Source organism: Molothrus ater, chromosome 12 (assembly GCF_012460135.2).
Source record: "Molothrus ater isolate BHLD 08-10-18 breed brown headed cowbird chromosome 12, BPBGC_Mater_1.1, whole genome shotgun sequence".
Taxonomy (NCBI): Eukaryota; Metazoa; Chordata; class Aves; order Passeriformes; family Icteridae; genus Molothrus; species Molothrus ater.
In genome coordinates this window covers 19635975-19663043 of record NC_050489.2, presented here as the reverse complement: position 1 = coordinate 19663043, position 27069 = coordinate 19635975, and the positions used below count along the sequence as shown (strand labels likewise).

General features: G+C 57.8%; 1 protein-coding gene across 1 annotated transcript in view; it reads right to left on the bottom strand.

Annotated features, from left to right (window-relative positions):
• ZFPM1 (zinc finger protein, FOG family member 1) overlaps positions 1–27069 on the bottom strand; it is a 34928-nt gene that overhangs the window by 5540 nt on the left and 2319 nt on the right. Inside the window, exons 2-5 of the mRNA XM_036390307.2 lie at positions 14116–14247; positions 11854–11943; positions 2813–2949; positions 38–140 (exon numbers count right to left, since the gene is read on the bottom strand). Of these exons, the coding sequence (XP_036246200.1) occupies positions 38–140; positions 2813–2949; positions 11854–11943; positions 14116–14247 (462 nt within the window). The remainder of the gene's footprint in view (positions 1–37; positions 141–2812; positions 2950–11853; positions 11944–14115; positions 14248–27069) is intronic.

Here is a 27069-nt window from a genome sequence, read left to right as displayed (position 1 = left end):
GACACAGATGGGGACCCCTCCCACCCCCAGTACCAACCCTTCCTGTAGATGACGGCGTTGGCATTGGGCTCTCCGGGCACGAGGGGCAGCAGGGACAGCCAGCAGCTCTCGTCCCCCAGCACCAGCGTCAGGGGGGGGCTCTGTGGGGCAGGGACAGGGGCTCAGCACTGGGGTCACACTGAGGTAGGGTCACATGCTCCCCAAAAGGGGCTGGGGTCACACTGAGGGGCTGCCAGGGCGGTCACAGCACTCCCTGCTCAGCCCATGCCCAGCTCAGCCTCCCCGCATTCTAATGAATATTAATGAGCACAAGGGGGGGGAAATTAATCTCCCTGATCCTCCGATGGCTGCTGCAGTAACGATATGAAATCTAATTATCCATCCCAATATTTCCAACCCCTCCAACTCAGCCTGACAGTCACAGCCAGTTGGGGCCTTATCACTGCCAGGAGCCGAGTGCTGGCAGCCTGATAAAGCCCCCAACACATGTGTGTGACACTGGCACATGTGTGTGACACACTGGCACAGGGGTGTGACACATGTGTGTGACACTGGCACATGGGTGTGACACACTGGCACAAGGGTGTGACACTGGCACAAGGGTGTGACACACTGGCACACGGATGTGGCACACTGGCACATGGGTGTGACACACTGGCACAGGGGTGTGACACATGTGTGTGACACTGGCACATGGGTGTGACACACTGGCACAAGGGTGTGACACTGGCACAAGGGTGTGACACACTGGCACAAGGGTGTGACACTGGCACATGTGTGTGACACACTGGCACAGGGGTGTGACACATGTGTGTGACACTGGCACATGGGTGTGACACACTGGCACAAGGGTGTGACACTGGCACAAGGGTGTGACACACTGGCACACGGATGTGACACACTGGCACGTGGGTGTGACACACTGGCACACGGATGTGACACACTGGCACACGGATGTGGCACACAAGTGTGACACTGGCACGGGTGAGTGCACCTCCCCTGCCCCTGTGGACACGGGAAATGGGGCTGGGGGCTTTGGGACCCCCAGCATCTCCCCAGGGATGGGCACTGCTGGTGCCACATGGGCGGGGCCCCCTCGGGGAGAGGAGAATCCCTTGGGAATTCTGCTCCCGGCATGGGGACACCCCTGGCTGGAGGGGCTGCCCGGGACCCTGCAGCACCCCAAGGTGCCCCCAGCACCCCGGGGTGCCCAGCCCGGCTCCCCGCGGTGGCCCCAGCCTGGCGTGAAGCCCTTCCTTGTTCTCCCTGAACAAAGAGGTCGCTGTGTCGCTGCACAGCCCGATAACCATCGCCAGCCCATCTGAAACCCAATCGGCTCCGCATCCGCCGGGAGCGCATCCGCACGGCCCTGCCCTCGCCGGGGGGGACGCGGGCACCCAGGGGCTCGGGGACAGTCCCAGAGGGGCTTCACCTTCCCTCGGCAACCCTGAGCTGTCTGCCAGAGGGCTTCCACAGCCTCCCGAGCAAGGATCTTTTGGGGGAACCCTGTGGGAGCAGGTGGGGGCGGGTAGGCATCTTCCTCCTCCTTCTCCTCTTCCTCCTCCTCCTGCTGCTGCTCTTTTCCCTCCTGTTCTTTCTCCTTCTCCCTCGGCAGATGGGGACACACGGTGCTCCACACCACGGAATATTAAAGCCGCCCAGTGCTCACGGCTCCCACCAAAACCCCAGGATGGGATCATCTCCCACAACTCCACATCCCACCAGCTCTGCCTCAGCACAGGGAGGAGGAGGGATGAGGGAGCTGTTTGGGATTTATTCTCTGGAGATGAAGAGCAGAGCCAGGCAGGATCTGGGGGAGACCCCCTGCACTCCCCCCAGCGCCACCAGCAACAAAGAGGAAAGGACCTGAGGGTGACAGCCCCTATCAGGGATGGGGCTGCAATTCCTTCCTCCCTTCCCTGAGCAGAGATAGGGAGGGAGGAGAGTGGCAGAGGAGAGCAGGGCTGGGAATCATCAGCCGGGCTCGATAAGGGAGCTGCTGAAATGGGAGCAAAAATATTTAGACAATAAATGAAGTATCAGAAAAAAGCTGAGCATATCTTGGGGAAATCAATCATCCTGTACCGGGTGTCTGGACACACGGCGCCAAGCGGGAGATAGGGAGCCAAACTGGGCAGATAAGGGTTAATCAAGGATTTAATTCAGCAAAGATAAACGGGCCTGAGCTTAAAAAAAAAAGAAAGAAAAGAAAAAAAAAAAGAGCAAAGGAGAGAGGAGGAGGAGGAGGAAGAGGTGGGGATGGAGCCAGGGCTTGAGGATCCTGGGCTGGAGCTGCCTGTGTGCAACTCAGGGGGGATGTGGAGGGATGGACATGGCTGGGATGGAGGATCCAGAGCCTAAAAACACCCAGAGTCACACTCGTGGCCACCTCCCTCCTCTGCTGCTCCCCCAGTGATGCCACCAACAGCACCCAACAGCCACCACCCCCTCGGTGCTGCTCTTCTGCCCCTTCCCCACGGCTGCTGGTCCTTCCCAGACACCACCAGAGCCCCCCGGGAGCAAATCTGGGATGGGAAAAGGCAGATCCCATCTCCTCTGTGAGGAGACAGGTGCCACCAAGCAGCCTGTGCAGAGGGGATGGCAATGTCCTCCTGTCCCCTGCCTGCGGGAGCGCTCTGGGCTGGCAGGGAAACCTCAAACCAGGAGATTCCCTGAGGAATCTCAGCAGCTCGGGCAGGGACTTCCCAAAGAACGTTTCCCCCACCTCACCGTGCCCTCGGGGTGCCCCCTGTCCCCTCGGGGTGCCCCCTGTCCCCTCGGGGTGCCCCTGTCCCCTCGGGCTGCTCCTTACCGTGTCGCTGCCGTGGCCCGGCGATGCCGGCTCGCTGTGGATGCTGCCCGGGAAGGGGCCCCAGGAGAAGCCCTCGGGGAGGCTCCGGCGGCTCCGCACCCGTCTGAGCCCATCCCGCAGCTCCAGCTCCAGCTCATCTGTGGGGAGACACGCACAGCATCAGCGGGATGCGCCCCAAAACCGTCCCAGGCTGCAGCGCCCCAAACGCCGGGGCTGTGGGAACAGGGCTGGAGCTGCTGCTGGGGGTCCCGTGGGGGGATCCAGCCCTGCCCGGGGGTCCCGGCACGGCCCGGGCAGAGGAAGGAGCGTTTCCCATCCCTGCACCCGAAGTCGCAGCAGCTTCAGGGCTTAATGGCTTTGATTATCTGATAAGGCTCTGGTTTAATGGGTTAGATAACATGTGAATACGCTATGAAGGCTGCTCGAAAATGTTTTAACTGTGCCTTTGTCTTTGGGAGCGCAGATAAGATGGCAGGTAACCAATACCCAGATGGATGTGCTGCCTGCCCCTCGCCGGCTGCCGCCCCCCAAAACCGAGCAGCTCCCCGGGGACAGCGAGTGAACCCAGCCCGTGTGCCCGAGCCCCGGCAGGGCAGGACAAAGAGCCCCCCGAGCCCAGAGGGGCTGCAGCCGGTCCCGGGTGCCGGGGACAGGGAGGAGGCTGCGCTGGCTGAAGGCAAAATTGCCTCTGGAGCCGGGAGCGCAGGGAGGATAAAGCGATCCCATGGCTGCGGAGATTGAAATCTGATGTGTTTATTAGCAGGGCTGACATCTGGATCCTCCCGGCGCTGGGGTGAGCTGAGGTGAGCGACTGGGAGCGCTGGGTGGTGTCACCTGCCATCGCCCAGGTGCCACTGCCACCCGCGGGTCCCCTCTGTCCGCCCCGGACACTGCCTGGAGCTCATCCCAGGGGAGTCACTGGTGCCATCCCAGCAGAACCGGGAGGTCTGGGGAGGTGTCCAGGTTCCTCGAGGTGTTTGGGGTCACCAGGCTGGTGCCTGCCACCCTGCAGCCCTGTGCCACAGCCCCCAGCACTGCTGGTGATGGGCCCTGCCTCAGCTCCCCTGTCCTGCCCACTGCCACAGCCTGGGAGCGCCTGGAGCCAGAGCGCTCCCAAAGCCACCCTGGCCATGGAGATCCCTGCTCTGTGTCTGGCTGGGATCTCATCCCTGCAAAGGGGTTTTGGGGATGAGCACGGCACGGGCTGTGCCTGCCCTGCCTCCCTGGCATCCTCCCACCCTACATCCTCCACATCCGTGGCATCCTCCTGCCCTGCATCCCCCTGCCCATTTCCTCACCAGCTCCACCTCAGCACAGGGAGGAGAGGGATGAGGGAGCTGTTTGGGATTTATTCCCTGGCACAAACTGAGCCTGAGGAAGGGTCCATGAAGGACTGGGGCAGGCAGGGAGCAGAGTGACCACCAGAGTGGCTGAGCAGGGCAGTCAGACCCTCACATTATTCCACGCTTCCAGCACCTCCCATCCGATCCCAAAGTGCTGCTGGAGTGCTGGACTCCTCCATCCTCAGCATCCCCGAGCTGCCCAGCCTCCCCTGCACCCCTAAACCCCAGCAGAGCCCCAGCAGCCCCTCTGCCTTTGGCACCCCCAAGATCCTGGCTGCTTTTGGGGCCCGGAGCCCAACGGCCACGTCCCCCTGCGGGTGCCCCCCCGTCCCCGTCTCAGTGGTAATCAGCAGCGTTTGGGTCAGGAGACCATGTCTCTGAGATAAGAGCATTCGCCTGACACTTCCCATGTCAGAGCACTTCATCTTGTGTGTATCAATCCCCAGCAGAGAAAACACGCAGGCGCTGATAAAGAGAAAACCGTTCCAGACAGGGGGACAAAAATAGTGCTGCCACAGCCAGCCCCGTTCCCGCCAGCCCCACGGCCTCCACCCACCCCAAAATGGGGTGCTGGAACCCCACTGATGGTGCTGAACCCCTGCTCTGTGGTGCTGGGAGCTCCTCCAGAGGGATGAGCGTCCCTGGGCCAGCCAGGGATGCTGCAGAGCCCCTGCTCTGCACCCACGTTAACACAGCGAGGAAAAAAAAGGAGGGAAAAGATGATTTTTTCCAGCTAAACACACAGCACTGCTGAGTGGGAACAGGGAAAATGATGGGGACGCCTGGGAGATGATGTGTGCTCCACACCGGGAACAAAGCCCAAAGGCAGAAGCCGTGTCCCCACATGGGACCACCAGGCTGCAGAGGGTGATCCCACCATGGATCCAGGCACACCCCACTGCCTGCAGCGTTGGCAAGAGCTGCTGCCAGCCCCTGGGGTGTCCTGGAGCAAAGTCCCTGAGCTGCAGCTCCCTGTGGGATCCCCTGGCAGGTGAACACCCCCCCAGGTATCTCACCTGGCCATCGGTCCCTCCTTATCAGGGAGCAGGGCTTATCTCCCAGCTCATTAACCAAATTGGGCAGGGACCGGCCTGTTTGCTCTGGGGCACAGGGAGAAGCAGCAGGGAGGAAGGAAGGAGGAAGGGAGGAAGGAAGGAAGGAGAAGCCCCCAGAGAGCCAGGTGCACCTGCCTGGTGTGACAGGGACTGGGAACACGGGGCTGCTCCTGGCTTATCTTCCCATCAAGGGATTCCAAAGGAATCGGCTGAGCTGTGCCAGGAGCAAAGATTAATCCTGCCACCACCCCATGGCCAAGCAGGCATGGCTGGCACCCACATTCCCACCCATCCCGAGGGTCCAGGGTGGGCACAGGGGAGGGAGGAAGCCTGTGGGGATGCACAGTTCCAGGGAGGCATCACTGAGCCTTCCTCCAGCACGGGGTGTGATGGAGATGAAGGCCAGAGCCCATGGGCACGGTGACCACAGCATTGCCAGGGCCAGGGAGAGGAATGGCACTGCCAGGAGCAGCACTGGAAGCTCTGGAGATGCAGCCACATCCGTTTGTTTTCCTTGTGGGAGCGAGCAGGAGGGAAGGGCAGAGGGCCCCCAGACAAACCCACTCATCCCTCCCCATCCCGTTCCAAGCTGTTCCTGCATCCCTTTGCCTCAGCTGCATCCAGAGCACTTGAACCCCATCCAGACCAACTGCTCTGCCCCTCAGTGGGCACCCAGGCTCAGAGGTCCCTGCAGTGTTTGCAGCTGCCTGGATACAATCAGGATAAATACTGCTATCAGTGTCATGGGATCACAGCCTGGGATCAGCCACCTTGCTCCTGTGCCAGCCTGGGGGGCACAGCCAGATCCAGCCCTGGGCATGGAGAGACTGGGAAATGGGGATGGATGGATGGATGGATGGATGGATGGATGGATGGATGGATGGATGGATGGATGGATGGATGGATGGATGGATGGACGGACCTCCAGATTCCTGCTAAGGGACCAAACAGTTTGGATGTGGTTCAAATCCTGTGGATGCAGGAGGCAGAGGGATGCAGGAGCAGCTTGGAATGGGATGGGGTGGGATGGGTGGGTTTGTCTGGGGCCCCTCTGCCCTTCCCTCCTGCAAGGAAGGCGAATGTGGGTGCCTGGATGTGGCTGCACCTCTGGAGCCAACGTGGGTGGCTGCAGGAGCTGGCCTGGCATTGGGATGGATGGAGGGATGGATCCATCAATGAGTACCCAACCTCCCATGGCTCCCCTGCTCCTGCCTGGGGAAATCCGAGCTGGAGAAGCCCCAGTCCCCCCCAGTTCCCCCCCAGTTCCCCAGCCTGGCCCCAGCTGCTGTTTTTAGAAGCGGCGAGAGCGCGGCGGAAGGAATAAATCCTGACAACTCAACTACTGCAATGATGTGATGGCACCGCTCCGATAAGATGGAGGGAGCCGATTGGGAAGAGTCTTAAGCTGTGAACACGCAGCATCTCCACTCTTCACCTCGGCTCACAAAGGGAAATCTCTCCAAAGGGGCTAAGGAGATTATCCCGGCTTTGCCGTCCCGGGTGCTCGAGTAATCAGGGCAGCCTTGAGGACGACAAAGGAGTGAGGAGGGTTTAAATCGAGCCTTGCTGGGCTCAGCCTGCTTGGGCTCAGCTCTGCGGATGGAGAGGGGATGGCTGTGGCACAGCTGGGCTCTGTGCCCTGCTTTGGGGTGCTGGGGAGGCCCCGGTGGGGCGGGAGCCAGGGGGGGTTTCTGCCTTTATCTCTGCTGCCCATCGCTCGCCACTTATTGATTGTTTGCTGCCCGAGTCCAAAAGCGACTCCTTATCGGGCTGAACCCTGCCCCTGGATAATGGAGCAGCCAGCCCTGCCCCGTGGGCACCACCCAGCACCTGTGGGGCTGGACAGGGGGGCTGCACCCCAAGAGGACGCGCTCCTGCTGGCCAGCTGTGGGGCACAGCTGGCAGGCGGGTGGCACCGGCCGTGCCATGTGTTCCCCGGGATCACCCCACGGAAGCTGGGGTGCCCTGCCCCTGCAGGATGGGCTGATAAGCATTCCCAGACATTTGCCTTTGGGGTGTTGCTGTGCCTTGCTGGGATGGGGCTGCGAGGGGGTCCCCATCCCGAGGGGTGCCCATCCCTGAGTGCTGCCATCCCTCATGACAGGGGGCTCCCATCCCAGGGAAGAACTGGCACCTGTGCCTGCAGGGATGTGGGTAGAAATGCTGGGAATAAGGTCAGGAAAGGCTCAGGGAGGATGGGAAGAAGGAAATTTCCTGGCTTCCATGGGGCTGCCAGGACCTCTGTGCCAGGGGCGCCCTGTCCCTGCTCTGTCCCCACCCCTGGACCCCATCCCAAGGGGTTCCCATCCCAAGGCAGCCCCCATTCCCTGGAGTCCTCCTCACAAGGGACATGCAGGAAACACACAGGACCTGTGACCTTTGGAGGACAGGAATAAACACTGGGGAAAACACCAGAACTTGCTCAGGAAGGAAGGGAAGGAGGAAAAACTTCCTGGCTGCCCCTGGGCTGCCAGGGGGGTGGGACCCCTGTGCCAGGGACACCCTGTCCCCTCTCCTGGGACCCCTGGCTGTGCCCAGGCAGCGGGAGGAGGGCACTGGGGAGGGCAGGAAGCCAGAGAGGGGAGGAAGGGGATGCAGGGGCCCCGGAGCTGATGCAGAGGGAAGATATCCCGAACGGAAAGGGAGGGGAGCACAGGGGGACCCTGCCACAGCCCCAGTGCCTGGGGAGGGTGGGAGAACCCCCAGGAGGGGGCACCCAGATGGAGATGGGGGGGTTCAAGCCCCAAATCCCCACCAGTCCTCAGATCCAGGCAGGAAGGTGAGTGATTGACAGCTGTCAATCAGCACCAGCCTGGAGGCATCGTCCTCAGGGCTCTCACCATGAGAGTGCAGGTAAATGCCAGGGAAAATGGGAACAGATGCCTGAGCAACCCCCCTCCACACTGTCACTGTCCCCAAAACCCCTGAGCATCCCCTCACACTGTCCCCAAAACCCCTGAGCATCCCCTCACACTGTCCCCAAAATCCCTGAGCATCTCCTCACACTGTCCCCAAAATCCCTGAGCATCCCCTCACACTGTCCCCAAAACCCCTGAGCATCCCCCCACACTGTCATTGTCCCCAAAATCCCTGAGCATCTCCTCACACTGTCACTGTCCCCAAAATCCCTGAGCATCCCTCCATGCTGTCATTGTCCCCAAACCGGTCTGATCATCCTTCCACTCAGCAACGTCCCCAGACCAGTCAGAGCATCCCTCACCACATCAGTGTCCCCAAACTGTCCCCTCCACCCTGCAGTGACCCCAGGCACAGGAGGACATCCCCCAGCAGGGGCAGCTGCTTTTCCACATCCCAAATCAGGGGGAGGTGCCACCATCACTGCTGGCACGGTCCCCACCCCGCTGCCTTTGGCAGGAGGACCCACGTGGGGCAGGGGGAGGATTTCAGGGTGCTGGGCCCCCCTGATTTGGGACCCTGGGGGGGCCAATGCCCTGAATCCCAAGTGCCCCCAAGCCCCAGCAGCCTCCCACAGCCACAACTCTCTGCTGCTCCTCTCCCAGTGATAACAGGGAAGAGCTGGGATAATTTTTCCCACCCACACATGCCAGGGTGGAGGGGGAGGGACGGGGCAGATGTGGGGGGGCTGTGCCCCCCCCGGAGGAGCTGTCCCCCCCATTGTGCCCTGCTCGCCCCGATAATGAACCTTGAGGTTTCCAGACAAACCCTGGGCAGCCAGAGATTATTGAGGAGGGAGATAAACACAACTGAAGGGAAGGGGGAGCTGGGAGGAAAAGGGGAGGAAAAAAAAAAAAAAAAAGGACTTGGGAGTTTTAATTAGATGCACTAAAAAAAAAAGAGAAAAAAAAAGAGGAGTTGCTCTGTGCCAGCCTGATATGGAGGATGGGGGTGAGGGGTTTGGGGGATCAGGAGAGGAGCCTGAGCTCTGTAATCAACCTAGAGCCATCATTACTGCCCAGAGGAAATATTAATAGTAAATTAATACTTAATAATTAGTAATTAGTTACTAAATAAAGCCCAAACAGGCAAGACAGCAGCAGCAAGGGGGTTCAGCAAGGTGGAGCTGCAAACAGTGATGCTGATGTAGGGAAGGGTGTGAAGAATTCCCAGGGAATTCCCAGGTGGGATAATGCAAAAGCCACCCTGGGTTTGGTCACAGCTCCTCCAATCCCATCCCTGCCTGTGCTGTTGCCACAAGGACCAAAGCAAAAATCTGCATCCCACCTGGTGGAAAGGGAAGAATCCAGGATTCCCAGGGGCTGCAGCAGCTCCCAGTGGGAATCCTCTGGTGGCTCATCATGAGGCCGAGCAGCCTGTCCCTCAGCAGGGCTCTCTGCTGCATTCCTGCCCCAGCTCCATGTGAAATGTGCCAGAGTTTTTCCTCTTATCCTTCCGGGAGAGGTGGCTGGAATTGCTGAGGTTGGCAGGGCAGGGATGGGGCAGCCCTGGGATGGGAGCTGGAGGCTGTGGGTGCTCCCGAAATTCTCTGCTACCCACCCTTCCCAAAATGAGTGGGAAAGATGGAAACCTGAGGCATGGATGGAGGGGCTGTGGGGAAGGGTTTGGGGGAATCTGGGAAGGATGGACATCCTGTCTCCAGCCCCAGCAGAGGATGGAGTGAGCACAAAGCATGGCCATGATCCCATTGGCAAGCAGAACAGAGCCAGGGGTGTCCCAGCACCCTGGATGAAGGGGTGGTGAGTCTTCACATCTGTAAAGACTCCCAAGTTTGGGATTTCAGCTTCCAGCTCCTGGGTGCTTGCCCATCAGTGGGACAAGCCTCAGTCCCCTCCAGGGAACAAGGTCACCCCAAAGCTAAACCAAAACCCTCCTCCCTCCTGCCACGTGGGGCCAGGCAGCCCCAGGGCGAGGTCCTGGCAGGCCACATCCCCTCTGGGTGACCCTTGGGAACAGCTGACCCACAGTGGGGGTGACCCAGTGACCCCCAAACGGGGCGCAAACGGAGCCCCCCGGCACGGCGCATCCTCGCGCTGACCCGCGGCGGATCCTGCCAGATAAAGCAGCAAACTCAGGCTGCTCCCAGCTTCCCTTTTGGGCAGCTCCATCCCTGATAAAGGGCGAGCCTGCAGAGCCCCTGATAGCCGGGCCATGGCGGCGGTTGGAACGCGCTATCGGCGCGGCATCGCCGGCAGCTCCCGCCACCAACACCACTCCAATTACAGGGTGCAGATGGGCTGCCAGGGCCCGATAATCAAATCTCTTTTACATAAAGAATGCAAATAACCCGCTCCCCCCCAGAGGGGAGGGGAAGGGGAGGCACGGCCTCAGCCAGGCTCCTTTTGGGAGCTTTGGGATGAGCGCGGTGCGGCGACCCCACAGGGGATGGGGGCGGCTGTGGGGTGGGAGGTGCAGCCCCATCCCACCCTGCCCTGGGAGCGCTGGGGCAAAGGGCTGGGAGCAGATAAGGAGGAGCAGGGGGTGGCCTCGCAGCTCCTTCCTGGACACCACATGCAGGAAGGGCTGGGATATCAGCGGGGCCGGCGGGAGCTTCCCCTCGGCCCCGACGGGAAGGGGAGCGGGGTTCCCGCCGGGCCGTGGGGATCTGGGCAGCTGCAGGAGCACGTGTGCTGGCAGGCCCCGCTTCCCAGGGCTGCTGCAGCCTGGTGGCCTTGGGGACACAGCGAGACCTGCCCAGTGTGTCCATCCCCAAAGGGCCATCGCTGTCCTGTAGCGGGGTCACCACTGCCCAACGCTCCCAGCCAAAGCTGGGAGCTCCCCTGGGAGGAGCAGGGTGTGGGCAGCACCCACAGGGCCCAAAATGTGCCCAAAACGTGGCCCATTCACCCTTGGGGATGTCAGGTCCTCCTGGTCCCATCCCCATCCACCTGCCAGGAGCCACTCCCAGTGGAACAACCCAAAACCCCAATCAAGGAGTGATGACCATGAATTAAACCACAGGAAGTTCCACCTCAACATGAGGAAGAGCTTCCCTCGGAGGGTGGCAGAGCCCTGGCACAGCCACCCAGGGAGGGTGTGGGGTCTCCTGTGTGGAGCCATCCCAAACCCACCAGGATGTGTCCCTGTGTCACCTGCTCCAGGTGTCCCTGCCTTGGGCTGGATGATCTCCAGAGCTCCCTGCCTACCCCAGATATTCCATGATCCTGTGAATCTGTGTGGCACACATCTGTAACCCCGTGGCTTTGGAGATAAGTGGGTGATAGGGCTGGGGGTGCCCACAGGGCCAGCCTGGCCTCGCTGGTGCCCCAGTGCCCGCGGCCCCAGCGTGGAGATACCAGGGGGAGATAGAGGCTGAATTTGCTCCTTGGGGTTTTGATAAGCATCACCAAACCACCCCAGCGTCACTCTTGTGGTTGCCAGGATGTTGGTGAAGTGCCCTGGTGCGATGCAGGACGGGCCCAAACCCTGCCAGTGCCAGGGAGTGTGATGCCAGCTTGGGGATGGCATCCCTGCTGCTCCCACATCCATGCTTTACCATCCCAACAGCACCCTGGAGTTGTCAGGGATGACAACCATGAGCTCACACCTTCCCTTCAGCAGGAGTTCTGGGGTTTGCAGCCTGCCCAGCTCCAAGTCCTCCTCTCATACTGGTGTTTGCAAGAGGAGGTGGATGCTGGAGGGCTGCTCCAGCAGATCCAGCCACGACACTGGGATGGAGCAGGACAGCTCCACACCAGAGACTCACCTGGCCCATTCCAGCTGCCTGGCTCCTGGGGGTTTTCTCCAGGATCTGGCTTCTCTGGCTCCTTTGGACTCTCCAGAGCATCTCTGGACTCTGCGACAGGAGGGGGAAGGCAGCTGGTCAGAGCAAGCATTCCAGAGGCAGCATTCCACAGGGGCTGGGACCACCAGAGCAGTGACACCCGGGGCTGGGACGGGCACAGGGAGGGGATTCACATCCCCCTGGGAATGCCCCATCAGCCCACCCCAAACCCCTGGCACACCCATGCCATGCCACGCCACGCCACGCCAGCGGGCCGAGCCCCGCTCCCCTCACGGCTCTATTTGTGGCGTATTCATAGCAACTTGATAACAATTATTTTCTCCATTAACTGCTGCTGGAGATGGGCTGATAAAGGCAATCTGCATATGACAGTGTGGCAGATTAGTGCCCAAAGTACATGTTTGCCTTGGCGTCCTGGGCGGATCGAGCAGCGGAGCCCAATCGATCGGCGCCACCGCGGCCGCCCAGGGGTGACGTCACCACCACTGCAGATTATTAATACAGGTGATAAGCGCCATGATTAACATCAAATAAATCAATCACCGGGTATAAAAGTCCTATTATTTTTGGCTATAAATCAAAGTGCCTGGCATATCGATTTTTATCCATCGTGCTGAAAGCTTTAGTGGCCGTTATTGCTGCTGGGCCTTATCTCTGCTATCACCTCTTTATCGAGGCAGGCCAGTGCCAGGTGCAGCTCCGCGCCCCGGCTCCGGCTCCTCGCCCCCAGCCCGGCTCCCCCATCAGATAAGGGCCCTGATTCCCTCCACCACCGAGCAAAGTTTGCCTGGGAGACCTCCCTGACTCAGATACCGGGGTCCCTTCCCTGCTCCAGTTATCAGGTCCCCTCCCTGTTCCAATTATCAGGCACCCTGCCCTGCTTTGCTGTACGATCCTTTCCCTGCTCTGGCTGTTGGGGTCCTTTTGCTGAAATCGGGGTCTCTCCTTGCTCCAACTAGGATCAACTCCTTGCCCCAGCTTTAGGGTCCCTGGCCTGCCCCAAATACTTGGGGTCCCCTCCCTGCCCCAGCTACTGAGGCCCCTTCCTTGCCCTTCATTCTTGGGGTCCCTTCCCTGCCTTGTGATTTCCCCCTACCTCATCCTGTTGGGGCTATCAGGGTCCCTAAATGTTGGTGTCCCTGTCTGTCCCAGCTATTCGTGTCCCTTCCCTACTCCACTCTCAGGATCCCTCCCTGTCCCAGCTCTCAGGATCCCTTCCCTATCCCAGCTGTCGGGGTCCTTCCCTGCCCCAGCTGTGTGGATCCCTGGTGCACCGTGGCCTGGCTGCCCTGGATCCCTGGTGCACCATGGCCTGGCTGCCCTGGTTTGGGGTACATTTCTCCCCAGATGCAGCTGGAGGCAGTGGGGTTTGCTGGGAGCTCGCTGAGCCGGCGCAGCCTTGCCCCGGCGCGGTTATCTCAAAGGGCACTGCAAACATTAACTGATTGGGATTTGCCCCCACCTCCACAGGAAGGAACTCAAAGGATATCTGGGACTGTTTCAGCCCGGCCCTGAGTCGCAGCCACCTTTGGGGCGCGGCACAGCAGGCTCCAGCCTGGCGGCTGCGTGGGCAGCACGGTGCCACCAACGGCCCCGTGCCCCCAGCCCACCTGTGGCACGGCCACCTGTGGCCTCTGGGGCTGCTTGGCACCCTGGGAGAGTCACTTGGTTCACCAAGGGATGTGATTTTGCCCCCCTGAGCGGGGGAATTTTGCACCCCAAGGGACGTGACTTTCATCATGGGTGCGGAGAGGAACTTTGTACGGCAAAGGATGTGACTTTGCACCCCGAGAGGTCACTCTGCATCCCTGGGGTGGGACACTTTGCACCCTAAGGGAACGTGACTTTGCACCCCAAGCTAGGGGGAAGGGTCATTCTGTACCTAAGGGGTCACTTTATATCCCAAAGGTCACTTAACATCCCTGTGAAAGGTCACTTTAAACCCTGACTATGAGACTCCACATTCCAAGGGGGTCACCTCATATGCTAAAGACTTTGCAACCTGGGCTGTCCCCAGGGTCCCAGAGGGATGGAACCCCCAGGGACACGGGGCTGTCCCCAGAATCCCAGAGGGACGGAACCCTGCAGGGACAGGGGACTGTCACTGGCCCACCAGCCCCGAGGAATGGCCAGGCTGCTTCCTGAGCTAACACCGTGCAGGTTGCTCTGGTGGCAGGGCCTGTCCCCGTGGGGAGGGGACAGCAGGGACAGCCCAGGGCTCACCTTCACTGCCGGGGGGGCTGCAGGTGTCGCGCTCGGCGGAGCCCTCGCAGTCCGAGGTGGCCCCGTCCCTCTCCGAGGGGCTCTTGTCCCCCACCGGGGCATCCTCGCCTTCCTCCATCGCTGCCAGGGACCCTGTGGGAGCAAGGACAGCGTGGTGAGGAGGGTGCAGCCACGGGGAAAAGATGCCAGGGGGTTTTCCCAGCTGGGAAATCAGGATGCTGGGAGGAGATGCCCCACAGGGAAGGAAGGGAAAGCCCTGCCCGGCCATTCCTGCAGTGCAGCATCTCCCTGGGGTGCTGTCCCCTTGCAGAGGTGGCCATGTCTTGCTCCAGGTGTCCCCTCCCTGGGGCACCGTGGGGAATCAGCCTGGCAGCAAGAGTGGCCCTGTGCACACAGATGTGGCATCACCTGTCCCCAAAAGAAACCCCAGAAATGGTCCCCACCATCCCTTACCCAACGGGGGACACAGACCCGCGGGGATGGCACTGCAGGGGGGACATGGGGACAAACAGGGTGCACACAGGGGACACCCCTCAGCCCTGCCATCTGTTTCCATGGCAACGCAGCCACATCCCCAGCCAGGCAGGCAGGGCCCAGCCCTGGTGGCACACATGGCACACATGGCTGGCACTGCACGACGCCGCAGGACCGGGGACCACGGGGGGACCACGGGGGGACCACGGGGGGATCGGAGCGGGGCCAGCCCGTCTGCAGACCTCAGCTGCTCGCTGTGACTCCAGGCATGTATATTTACAGCAGCAGAACAAAGAGCCCATAATCTATACAAAGCACACAACAATGAGCGTGAATAAAGAGGCTGCCGGAGAAGGGAAGGCAATTTATTCTAATTCTGCTAATTTCAGTTCCAGCACAATTAAAAAGGCTCTGATAATATTCAGAAACAATCGCCAGCTAACAAATCGTTTCTCCCGCTGTAAATGAAACATTGTTAGGCTAATTTCTTCCTTCACGCCTTCACGGCTCTTGGGCTTCTGATAAAGTTAACCCGACGCTCGCCTGCGCCGGGGTTTGGCACCTCCAGCCTGCCCAGGGAGGGCTGGATGGGGCTGGGAAGGGATGGGTGGGACCAGGAGGGCACCTGGCACCCACCCAAGGGTGCTGAGACCTGGGAAAAGCAGGAAGCAGGAGGAGGATGGGGATGGCTTTGGGTATCACAGCATCGTGGCCTACAGGGATGATGGGCAGCCAACAGCATTCCATGGATGCATCCCATATCCCACCCCAAAACAGCCATCCCCAGCCAGGAGGGAAATGGGGATGCCCCATATAAATCCAACTTTGAGTGCTGTGGAGTCACCAAGTTCCTACAGGGATGGTGGGTGGCCACCAGCATCCCAGCACCACATCACTGGGGTCCCTGGATCCACTCTGGGATGACCCACATCCCACCCTGAAATCTCCATCCCCAATCAGGAAGGAGATGGGGATGCTCCACCTAAATCCAGCTGGGGTTTGGTGGCACCCAGTACCTACAGGGATGATGGGGAACCAACAATCCCAGAATCTTGTCACTGAGATCCCTGGATGCATCCTGGGACCACCCACATCCCACCCCAAAACACCAAGGCCCAGCCACGAGGAAGATGAGGCTGCTCCATATAAATCCAATGTGCCAAACCTGGTATGGGGACGATTGGCGGCCAACAGCATCCTGGAATCATCTCACACAGCCCCTGAATGCATCCCACATCCCACCCCAAAGCACTCCCAAGGGAAATGGGGATGAATAAATAGATCAATATAAATAAAAATAAAATAAAAAAATAAGATAAATCTAACCCTGTAAAAGCAGGGGTTTGGGGACCACAGTGTCACCAGAGTCCACGTGGAGGTTGGGTGGCCAACAGCATCCCAGAATGGTGTCCCTGGCTGCATCCCAACCCCACTGCAGCACCCACCAACCCCCAGGGATGCACTGCCAGTGCTCCCAGCTGTGTGGGTTAAACCAATCACTGGGGGAAAAAAAAAAATCAAAAAAAGGGGAAAAAAGGGAAAAAAAAAGAGCGAGTGAGGGAGAGGGAGCAGGAGCAGGAGCGGAGGGAGCGTCACTTGCCCGGGATTGCTGGGAGCCCTGCACAGTTATCACCGCACACAGCCTCCCTCGGCTGGCCTGATCTGTCTATTCTTCATTAAGCAAATACGCTGAAATGGAAATGAAAACATAATAGCTATTTGATTCTCGGCGAGATATTTTGCATATTGGTTCAGTGCTGATAGTGGAATTTCATCAACTCCCTTTTTTCATGCTTTAAAACTGAATTACTGAGGCTGGTTTTACAGAGAGGGGAAGAGCCAAAAAACGCTCCCTTCCAAGATACTCCGCTTCAACGATTAACTCTTCTCCCTCCCTCCTTTTTTTTATTGATAACGAGCAAGGATTTATTTTTTTCCCTTATTTTTCTTCTTTTTTCCCCTCAAAAAATAATATTAAAAAAAAAAAGACAGTGGCTGTACAAACTTGCAGGGAGCTGAGGAGCTGTGCCCGTGTCAGCAGGGCTGGGCCGAGGGTCGGCATTCCCAGGGAAACCCGGCGTTATCCAGGTAATGATTTGATCACTGCACTCCAATTAAGGCTCTCCCAGAGCAGGAACAATAAAGCTTTTCTTGATTCTTTGTGCTTAGCTGGTAAATTAAATAAAAGGCAAAAGAATATAGGGAATCAAGGAGGATGGGGGGGGAACTTTTCCAGGCTGCCAAGAGCGAGACCCTGGGTGCTCGGAGAGCCGGCACGGAGACAAGAGCAAAGTGATAAGGGGCCTTGATAACAGATAGAAAATAGCAACAGCCACAGACTTTCCCACCGGCTCTGGAGCAGGGAGGAGGAGGAGGAGGAAGAGGAGGAGGAGGAGTTCCCATGGTGGAAAGCAGGTCCTGGATTGGGAACACGTGCAGGCTGGTGGCAACCTGCCTTCGCCGGCTGGCGCTCAGTGCTGCTGTCAGGTCCAAGTGTTTATTTTTAAATACGAATTTAAATAAAATTTCCCATCCAACTCCTTTGCAATTCCCATCTCTGGAAGTGTTCAAGGCCAGGTTGGATGGGGCTGGGAGCAACCTGGGCTAAATGGAATGTGTCCCCGCCCGTGGAGGGGGAGGAAGGAGCTGAGCTTTAAGGTCCTTCCAACCCAAACCTTTCTGGGAATCCACAATCCTTATTTCTAAAAATAAAAATTCCTCCAAGTCCCATCGGGCAGGGGATGAGTCCAAGGAAGGCTCTGGGAGTCAGGGAATGAGAGACAGAGCCTGGACCCGGGTGAACTCACATCCCAAACCTTCTCTCCAGGCACCTCAAAGCTCAGCCTTAGCTCTGATGGGGACAGTGGGGACATCTCAGCTGTGCCAGGGCATCCTGAGGGACATTGCAGCTCCACCAGGCAGGCAGCATAATGGAGGATCCCTTCTCCATCCTTCCAGCTCCTTCTCATCCCTGCACTGGCACCATCCTCTTCCAATTACAAACCCACAATAAATAAATAATAATAATAGTAATAGTAATAGTAATAATAATAATAATAATAATAATAATAATAATAATGAATACCAACCCAAAAGCAGGTGGACAAGGCTCCAAACCAGGTTTTGGGATGCACAAAGCATCACCAGGATACTCATCCATCACCTCATGCTGGAAATGTGAGAATTCCACTCAGCCATTGCTTCCTCTCTGCCCCTAAATCACCTCTTTTCCCCCTAAATTATGGAGCCAAGAGCAAAGTGCTGCAGGCACAGGGCAGAGTTCCTCAGGGAAAGATGCCCCTGGAGCCAGTCCCAGCTGCTCCTTGAGCAAAGGCAGCCCTGGTGGTTTGGTGGGACCTGGAGCATCCCGGGATTCCCCAGGGTCTGGTGGCAGGGCTGTGCCAGAAACACCCAGAGAACAACCCGGGCTGCAAATCCCGGTATCTGATGGGCCACCCGCCCGCTCTTCTCACCCAATTCCTCCCTGGGCCCTGCCGATGTTTGTTTTACCAACGACCTCGGCTGCTCCCCGCTTCCCTGAAGGGCCGGGAATGCCAGGCCGGGACAAAGGAGCCGGTGCTGCTCCACGGGAGCTCTCCCCCCAGTGATGCTGCACTGAATTCCGAGAGTCTGGGCTCTGTTTGGGAGGAAAAGGGGTTTTTGGAGCACAAATCAGCCCTCTCATCCCCCCCTATCAGGCTGGCTGCAGCATCCCAGGCCAGGCTGCTCCCATGGGTATCTCCCATGAAAGATCAGCCCCGTGCACGGAGCTGATAGAGGCTGGGGCCGGCCCCAGGGGGCTTTATCTCAAACTGGGGGCCCTTCTCCATCACCTCCAGATAAAACTCACCCTGACCCTGCCCGTGGTGCCCTGGGGTAAAAGGACAAGGCAAAAAGAGTATGGTTGGAGAATTGGAAGGTGTAGGGAGGGTTTATAATGTATTGATCATGATTAGGTATTCAATTATTACTGGTTTATCCAGGAGGCGGTAGGGATGCTGGGATTGCTGATGGGGGATATTTATAATCATTTACAAATTAATTTTATAGACCTATTACGTTTTTGTATTTAGGCCTAATTTATCCCAGAGGGGAATAGGGGACAGAGGAGCTGGGTGATGCTGTAATTCTTGATGGGAAGATGCTCCAACAGCTCATGAGGGGTTTTATAATGATTAATATTATTACATTGATAATCTATTAGGCCTAATTTATACCAGGAAGAGGAACAAAGGGTGGTGGGGGAATAGAGATGGTGGGGCATGGAAGGGGTGGGTGATGCTGGTGGGACAGTATTTACAATAATTGTTAAATTTATAATAATTGTTAAATTTGTAATAATGATTACATCTGCAATAATGATTACATCTGTAATAATGATTACATCTGTAAATTTATAATAATGATTACATTATAAATTTATAAATAAATGATTCCATTTTTAAATTATCACATTTATAATATACTTAGGCCTAATTTTTCCAGGAGGGGAACGAAGGACAGGGTGGGAATGGAGGTGTTGGGAAGGCTGGGATGGGATTCCTCAGGATGGGATGGGATGCTCCAGTCACTGCTGGGGAGCTGCTCTGTCCCAACCACCACAGGTCTGGTGGAAGGTCCCTGCCCTAGAACCAGATGAGCTTCAAGTTCCTTCCCAACCCAAACCATTCCAGGGCGAAATCCAGAACGCCCCCCATGGGACGGAGCCCCCAGAGCATCCCTCGGTGCTGCGCTGCCCCAGGGGAGCCCCCCAGGGAAGAGCAGGAGCGGGGAGAGGCCGAGCCTGAGAAAAAGCAGCGCTGCTGATAGGGGAGGGATTGGTTTCAGCTGGAGCTGCTCGCGCTGCCAAGCCCAGGCGGGATCGCGGCGGGTGCAGTTACTGAACATTCATCACTGCCTGAACTCTGTAACTTTATCAGCAGCGAGCGGCGCCAGCGCCGGCCCCGCCAGCCCCGGCTCCGATGGGCCGATAAAGCACCGAGAGATTCCGGGAGATTGGGGCGCTCCGGGGGCCGCCATTCCCAACGGGAACGGCCGGCGCATCCACCGCGCGCCAGGCAGGGGAGGGAGCCGGGGAACAGATCCGGGGACAATGACAATGGAGTGACTTTAGGTTTCAGATGGGGTCGATAAGGCCCTGATAGATTCGGAGAGAGGAGAGAGCGGAATGGAGCCGTGCCGGGCGTGGAGGATGGATGGGGATGCTCTGGGAGAAGGGATGCGCTGAACGTGGCCTGGAGAGCGCGCGGAGCCACCAGAGGCTGCTCAGAGCACAGCGGGGAAACTGAGGCAGCTGATGAGACTGGGAGAGAAGGACCAGTCCCTCCTGGAGCTGTCTCCATCCAAAGCCCATCCAAGAGCAGTGGGAGGTGTTTGTCCCCATGGTGATACAGGTTGTGGGCACTTCGGGAGCACCTGGAGGCGCAACGAGATGGGAAAGAAATTCCATCCAGGAAGATCAGGCTCCAAGCACACCAGCCCTGCTCCCTGCCAGAGGGTGGAACTGGGGGAAAAGCCCTCAATTTGGATACTTCTCCCACCTGGAATAAAGGCATTCCGGGCGGGGGGTGGGGATGCTCAGGCAGCACTTGAGCACATCAATACCAGGTGACAGCGAGGACAGAGGTCAAGCTCTGGGCTAATCCAGCGACAAATTACCCTGAGATGCCGAGCTGGAGCCATCCCCCTTCCTGTGGGAGGCGGCTCCAGGTCCTACCAGGTCCATCCCACTTCCAAAAGTGATGGAAAGGGAACAGGGATGGTTTTCAGTGTCCACCCCAAGGCTTTCAGTCTGTGACAGCCCTGGGTGACAACAAGGCCCAAGGGATGGGGACAAGAGGACCTCAGCAAAGATGCTCTGGCTGGGATGTCCCTGCTGCTCCCAGTCCCACAGGATGCCCGATCCCAGCTCCCAGAGCCATCCTGGAGCACTCCAGGGCAACCAGCAGGAACCGGGGGGGCTCCAGGGGCAGGGAAGGACCCTCGGAGGGCACAGCCAGGTTGGGTGGCCCAGCTGAGAGCAGCTGGCACCAAACCTGGCACATGGAGATCCCTGGGACAGCGCTGCTCCCAAAATCCTTCCCAGCACCCCAGCCCTCCTCTTCCTCCAACTCCAGGCCCTTCTCCTGCCCGGCTCTGTGGACACCGAGTTCTCTCCGAGCAAACGTGCCTGTGCTGCCTCTCTCTCTCTTTCTTTTTTCTAATTTTTTTTTTTTTCCTGTTCTTGGCATTTTGGTGGAGCGAGATAAGAGCGAAAAACAACAGAGCTGCCCGGAGAGTGAAAAAGGGAGATAGATAACGCAGATACCGACTCCTACACAAAACAGTCCTGGCTTTATCTCTGCTTTTTATCACAGTTCCCCTAAAAAAAATAAAGAGAGCAGCCCAACTGGAATGGGGCAGCACATTAAAAAATGAACTTTATACTGTTTGCTCTTTAGTTTTATGTTTAGATGAAACAAACTCAGAGGCTCGTGGTCAATACCTTCTCCAATCTAAGGAGTCTGGAAGCTCTGCTTGCTCCAGTGGGGATGAGTGAGGAAAGCCAAGGAGTTGAGTATGGATGGGGCAGAGGGATGAGGCTGCTCCGAAGTATCCAGGGCAGCATCCTGCAGCAGCAGCAGGGAGGTGGATACAGAAATGGAGATGCTCCCCGAGCATCCCTGGCGCTGCCAGCTTGGGGACAGATCCCACCTGAGATGGCCCAGCCACCACCAGGATCCCGGCATGTGGCACAGCTGGCAAAGCCCTGCCCGTGCTAGGAGCAGATCCCTGGGTGCAGGAACAGCATCTCCATCCCAGCACAGGGCTGCCCTACACCCCACCCACGAGGCTCCCAAAAATCCTTATTGCCCCCCATTCCTGAGGGCACCTCACAGGGCTCTGCCTTCCAGCTGGGAAGGGCGTTTTGGAGCAGCAAAATCCCAACTCCCAGGGCACGGCCAGAAAGAGGGAAGGAAGGAAAAAAAAAATAAAATAAAAATGGACTGGAGGTTTTTCCCTCCCCTCGCACTCCCTTCCCTACCTTCTTTTTGAAAAACATAATTTATCTGTGTATTATCAAGAAATCCAGACACTTTAATCAGTGAGCTATGAAGTCAGTATTTCCATTCTTATCTAGCGGAGGAGTGGAAATGGAGAGCAGATAGGCAGCTCCGAGCCCGGCCGTGGTGGGGAATGTTAATGGGAGGAGCGGCGGAGCCATTGGCTACCGAGCTGCCGCTATCGCTGCCATTATCGCGCCCTTATCGCCGCAACCATCGCAGCGCAGTAATGGGGCCAGTTCAACTTTCCGCATTATCATAGGAGCTGCGAGTAGCATGAGAGGCCTCGGCTGGGAGACGGAGAAGAGAGAGAGAGAGAGAGAGAGAGAGAGAGAGCGGCCAAACTTCCCGGCGGAGCAGGGAGGGGAGGGAAGAGCGGCTTTTCCTCCCCGCCGTGCCCTGCCGGGCTGGGGATGCTCTGCCTGCTGCTCCCGGTCTCACATTCCCAAAGCTCTGGAGGAACATCTGCAAAGCCCCGGGGACTGACTCCTCCAACATCACAAAGCTCTGGGTATCAACCCTAAGGCACATCCTCAAACCCCAGGCACTGACCCAGAGAAGTATCCCCAAAACCGCAGGCACCAATCTCATCAAGCATCCCAAAACCCTGGGTATCAACCCTAAGGCACATCCTCAAACCCCAGGCACTGACCCAGAGAAGTATCCCCAAAACCACAGGCACCAATCTCATCAAGCATCAAGTTGTTTTTCACTCTTATCTCGCTCCACCCAAAACGCTGGGTACCATCCCAAGGCACATTCCCGAAGCTACAGGGACTGACCCTGCTGAGCATCCCTCCAAAGGCTCAGGCACAGCCTTAAGGTGCAGCCCCAAACTCCTTCAAGCATCCATAAATTCCTGGGCACTCAGCCCAAGGCACATCCTTAAAGCCCCAGGCACTGAATCTGTGGGGAATTCCCAAAGTCCAGGGTGCCAAATATTCCCAAAATCCTGGGCACCGACCCCAAAGCCTATCCCTAAAGCAAGGGGTACTGACCCCATCAAACATCCCCAAACCCTGGGTTTGCTTTCCCAAAACTGCAGGCACCATTCCTAAATATTCCCAAAGCTCCAGGCACTGACCCCATTGAACATCCCAAAAGCCTCCAGGCACTGACCCCACCAAGCATTTCCACAAATCCTAAATGCTGCCAAAGCTCCAGGCACTGACCCCATTGAACATCCCAAAAGCCTCCAGGCACTGACCCCACCAAGCAGCCCCAAAAATGCAGGGACCCATCCTAAATACTACCAAAGCTCCAGGCACTGACCCCATTAAACATCCCAAAACCCCATGCACTGACCCCAAAATCTTCCAGCCATGACCTTACTGAGCACTCCCAAAGCTCTGGGACCCCGACCCCACCGAGCATCCCCAAGCCCTGGCACTGACAGGGAGGCACATCCCCAAATCCTGGGGTCAGGCTCCCAGCTGGCCAAGGCCGAGGGAAAACAATGGATCCACATTTCATCAGATGGACAAACCCGAGGAGCACATTTCCTCCACGCGCTATCGAAGGGGAGATGTCAAGAAAATATGTTGATGTGAGAAAGAGGAGATAAAGAATTATTTTGGAGGAAAAAAGCCGTGGAAGGCTCTTATCTGGAGTGACTCATAGGCACACACTCCTTAACCCCACTGCAGCCCAAGGTCAGCAGTTGCATTCCTTTCGGCATTTCAGCCCTTCCAAAAAAACATGTTGCTGCAGGAACAATGTGGAGCCTTTACCGGGCAGCCATCGGAAGAGGGAACTGTATTACCCCGAAACACTTGAACTTTCCTGATAAAGGGAGCAGCAGGACACAGCCTGGCCAAGCTGGAGCGGCCAAAAGCCCTGAGTCAGGCAGCAAAAGCAGTCATGGGATGTGGTGCAGAAAAAAAAGGGAGATATTGGCCTGCTGCTCCCATTCCTGCTCTTCTCCAAAGTGGGGGAGCTGATTTCTTGGCCCCACGGGAAGAAAAATCCACGTCCTCAGCAGGGAGCAGAGGTGGAGTGTGGTGCAGGGCTGGCACAGAGGCCTTTTCCAATTCATCTTCTCCACTGCTGAATTCCAAGGAGCTCCAGGTTCCTCGCTCCTGCCGGGTGCTCACATCCCTCTCCCCAGGCAGCATCAGCTCTCAGCCTGGCTGTGCCCCTGTGGAAGCCCTGGGCTGGTTTTCCCTCCACAGCAACGTCCCATCCAGTGTTTTCCAAGGCTGATCATGTTTTTTTTTGCAGCAGGACGGATGGAAAACATCCTCAAAACATCCTCTTCCTTCGGCCAGCACGGCTGCGTTTGACCCCAAATCCACCAGCACCACGCAGGGTCCAGCAGCTGCATCCCCAGCCCTGCTGCTGCCCACTTTGGACAGCGTTGTCCTTTCCTTTCCCAGGGATGTGGGTGTCCCCTCAGGGCTGGGAATGTCCCATGGCATGGAGATTCCTGTCCCAGGGTGGATGTGGACAGGGTGATGCCGCCTTTGGGGTGATGCCCCTCTCCAGGAACCTGGGATCACCCGTGCCGTGGCGCTGCCTCCTTGCACAATTCCTGCAACACCCGTGGGGAAAGGATTGCTTTCCTCCCCAGTGCTGATTGCTGAGCTGGCCACATCACAACTTGGCCAAAGGGGAAGCTGCAGCTTGCTAGGTGGCCTCGTGATTCACCGTGGAAAATAAGACCTTGCCCAACCTCGCCATTGGGATCCCGAGGTGTAAATCCCGGCTGGAGGTGGCTTCCCCAGGCTGCCAGGGACAGTCCATTGCTGTGGCTCTGTGCCCATGCTGGGGATGGTGTGGGGGTGTCCCCTGGGGGCTCAGGAGGTGGAAGAGCTGCAGCAGACACAAAACCAACCCAGCCCCAGCGCCCACGGCCCTGGAAGGAGCTGCTGGCAGAGCCTCCCTCACCTCCCTCGCTGGGCCCTCGGCAGAACTGGTTTGGCCATGGCCAGCCTGGATCCAGCCCTGGCTCCCTCAGCATCCCCCTCATCCTCGTCTCCTGGGGGTGGCCAGGAGGAGCCATCCTGGGATGCACCCCTAGCACAGCCTCAAAAGGGCTCACGGGGTTCCCTGGCATTGAGGGATGCAGTGTGCCACGGCTGGCAGGGCACGGGGTGGTGGCACTGGCCAGCAGCGCCATTCCTCCATTATCCATGGAGAATGCATTTCCTGCTCCCAGCTGTCCCCTTGGCCACCAGCTGCCAACCTTCTCCTGCAGCTGGGGCCTGCAGGGATGCTCACACCTGGCTGTGCAAGAGGAGGGAAACTTCTTCCAGCATCACCCGAGGCTGGGGCAGACCCTCCACTGGGCAGGAGCGTGGGAAACACCTGGGGATGGCTGGGAGAACTCCCCAGGGTGGGCTCTGCTGGGTGCATCCCACCAGTACCACACTGATCCACTGATATTCCACCAGTATCCCACTGATATGCCACCAGTATCCCACTGATATTCCACCAGTATCCCACTGATACCCCACAGGTCACTCCTCTATCCCACCCATGGGGACCACGATGCCCCCCAGCCCTGGCAGCCCCCAGTGTCACCCAGGGCACATCCCAAGGGGCCGGTGACAGCCGGGCTGGGCAGAGCCACTGCGGGGGCAGCGGTGCCACGGGGCTCTGCCACCCTCGCCCTGCCAGCTGCTCGGTGCCACCGCGCCAGGGCTGGCAAAAGCCCCGGGGTGTTTGCACAAGAGGGGAGGGGCTGGCAGGCAGGCAGGCAGCGCCCGTGGGTGTCACAGACATGTGGGACACGGGGATGCCACCTTGGGGATGCCACCAGCGGGGTACAGGGGGGCTGAGGGAGCTCTGGGATGTGCAGAGGATTCCGGTGTTGGGAGCGGAGCTGGGAGGCCCTGTTGGCACCCGGCTCATCCCGGGAGCAAACCCAACCCACCCCATGGAGCACCCCAGGGTAGCGCCTCCCCAAACACCCCCACCCCGGAGGTGCGGATGGGGAAACTGAGGCACGGAGGTGGCGGGGATGGAAAAGTGCAGCTGCATCAGAGCGCAGAGGGGAAAACAGGCCAAAAAAAAAAAAAAAAAAAATAAAGGCAACAAGCAGAGGAGGTTGAAACAGAGTCACCTGAAAGGGAAGGACTCAGGAGGGAGGGAAGGCAGCGGGAAGGAGCAGGCAGGAGGCGTGCCGGGAGCATCCCACGCCACCGGCTCACCACGCCGCCGCTAAAAATAGACGCTGGGCTGGCCACTGTCATCTTTAAAAGAAACGCGATTTTCCAGGCTCCCGGGAGGGAAGGACGGCTCTCCCACGGCCACCCCGTGCCCGGCTCCCCCGTCCCCTTCCCGGCACCGCCGCCGAGCCCACGCGGGACCGGGGAGCAGCCGAGCGTGCAGGAGGAAAGGAAAAAAATAAAACCAAATAAAACCACCCGAGCCCAGCACAGCCCATCGAGAGACGGCGGCTTTAACAGCGCAGATCGCACTCCTTATCTGACACCATCTATTAGCAATTAAAGAAAATCCACATGCAAAAATATGACGGTGTTTTCACCCCCCCCCACCCCCCAGCCCGGGCGCTCGCTCGGCGGTGCAGAATGGGAGATAATGATCAAAAAAAAGTCAAAGCTCTCATCAAACTAATGCAACATCTGCAGCCGATAACAGGAGCTGGGAGAGCTCGGCTTCTCAACCCAGCTCGCTTCACAGCGCACGTGGAGAGGGGGGAAAACCACCCCACCACCTTGAGAAATAAAAACACACATGCAGCTGCCCCCCATCAGATAATTAAAGTGCCCGCGTTAATCACATTTGCAGTGGAACAAATTGTTGGAGCCCTTTTGCCCCTCTTTGCTGTGTTTGTTGTTGTAGCGAATCCTGCTCCGGTCTGGTGGGGAGAGATAAGTGGTGCTTATCAGCCCTGGCAATCTCTATCAGGATGGAGATCGGGGCTTGGCGCTTATCAGGAGCTCAGATCTACTGTAGCTGAGCGCAAAATAAAAAAGGAAAAGGAAAAAAAAAAACAACCAAACACCATAAAAAAATAATAACCACAAACAGGCCCCTGCAACTCTGACAAAACATTCGCTTCCAGCTCGCTTAGGAACAAAAAAAAAAAGAAAAAAGAAAGAAAAAAAAATTAAAAGAACAAGGGAGGGGGAGGCACATCAGCGCGATGAGATCAATCTCCCGCTTATCAGCTCCCCCATCGCAGGACCCGGCGCTGTGAAAGCACCGGCAGCTGCCAGAGCCTCGCTCATCAGCTGGGTGCCCGTGCTCCCATGTTTGAAGTTAATAAATATAACAGGCTATCTGGGTTGGAGATCAGCTCCTGCTCCCTATCAGCCCCTCACATCTATCTACCAGCAGAACAAAAGACAGACACACACACACAAAAAAAAAAAAAAAAAAGAAAAAGAAAGAGAAAGGAAAAAAAAAAATCAACCACCCCATAAGGCAGAAGCAGCTGCAGGGAGGTTGGTGGTACAGGCAGGGATGGAAA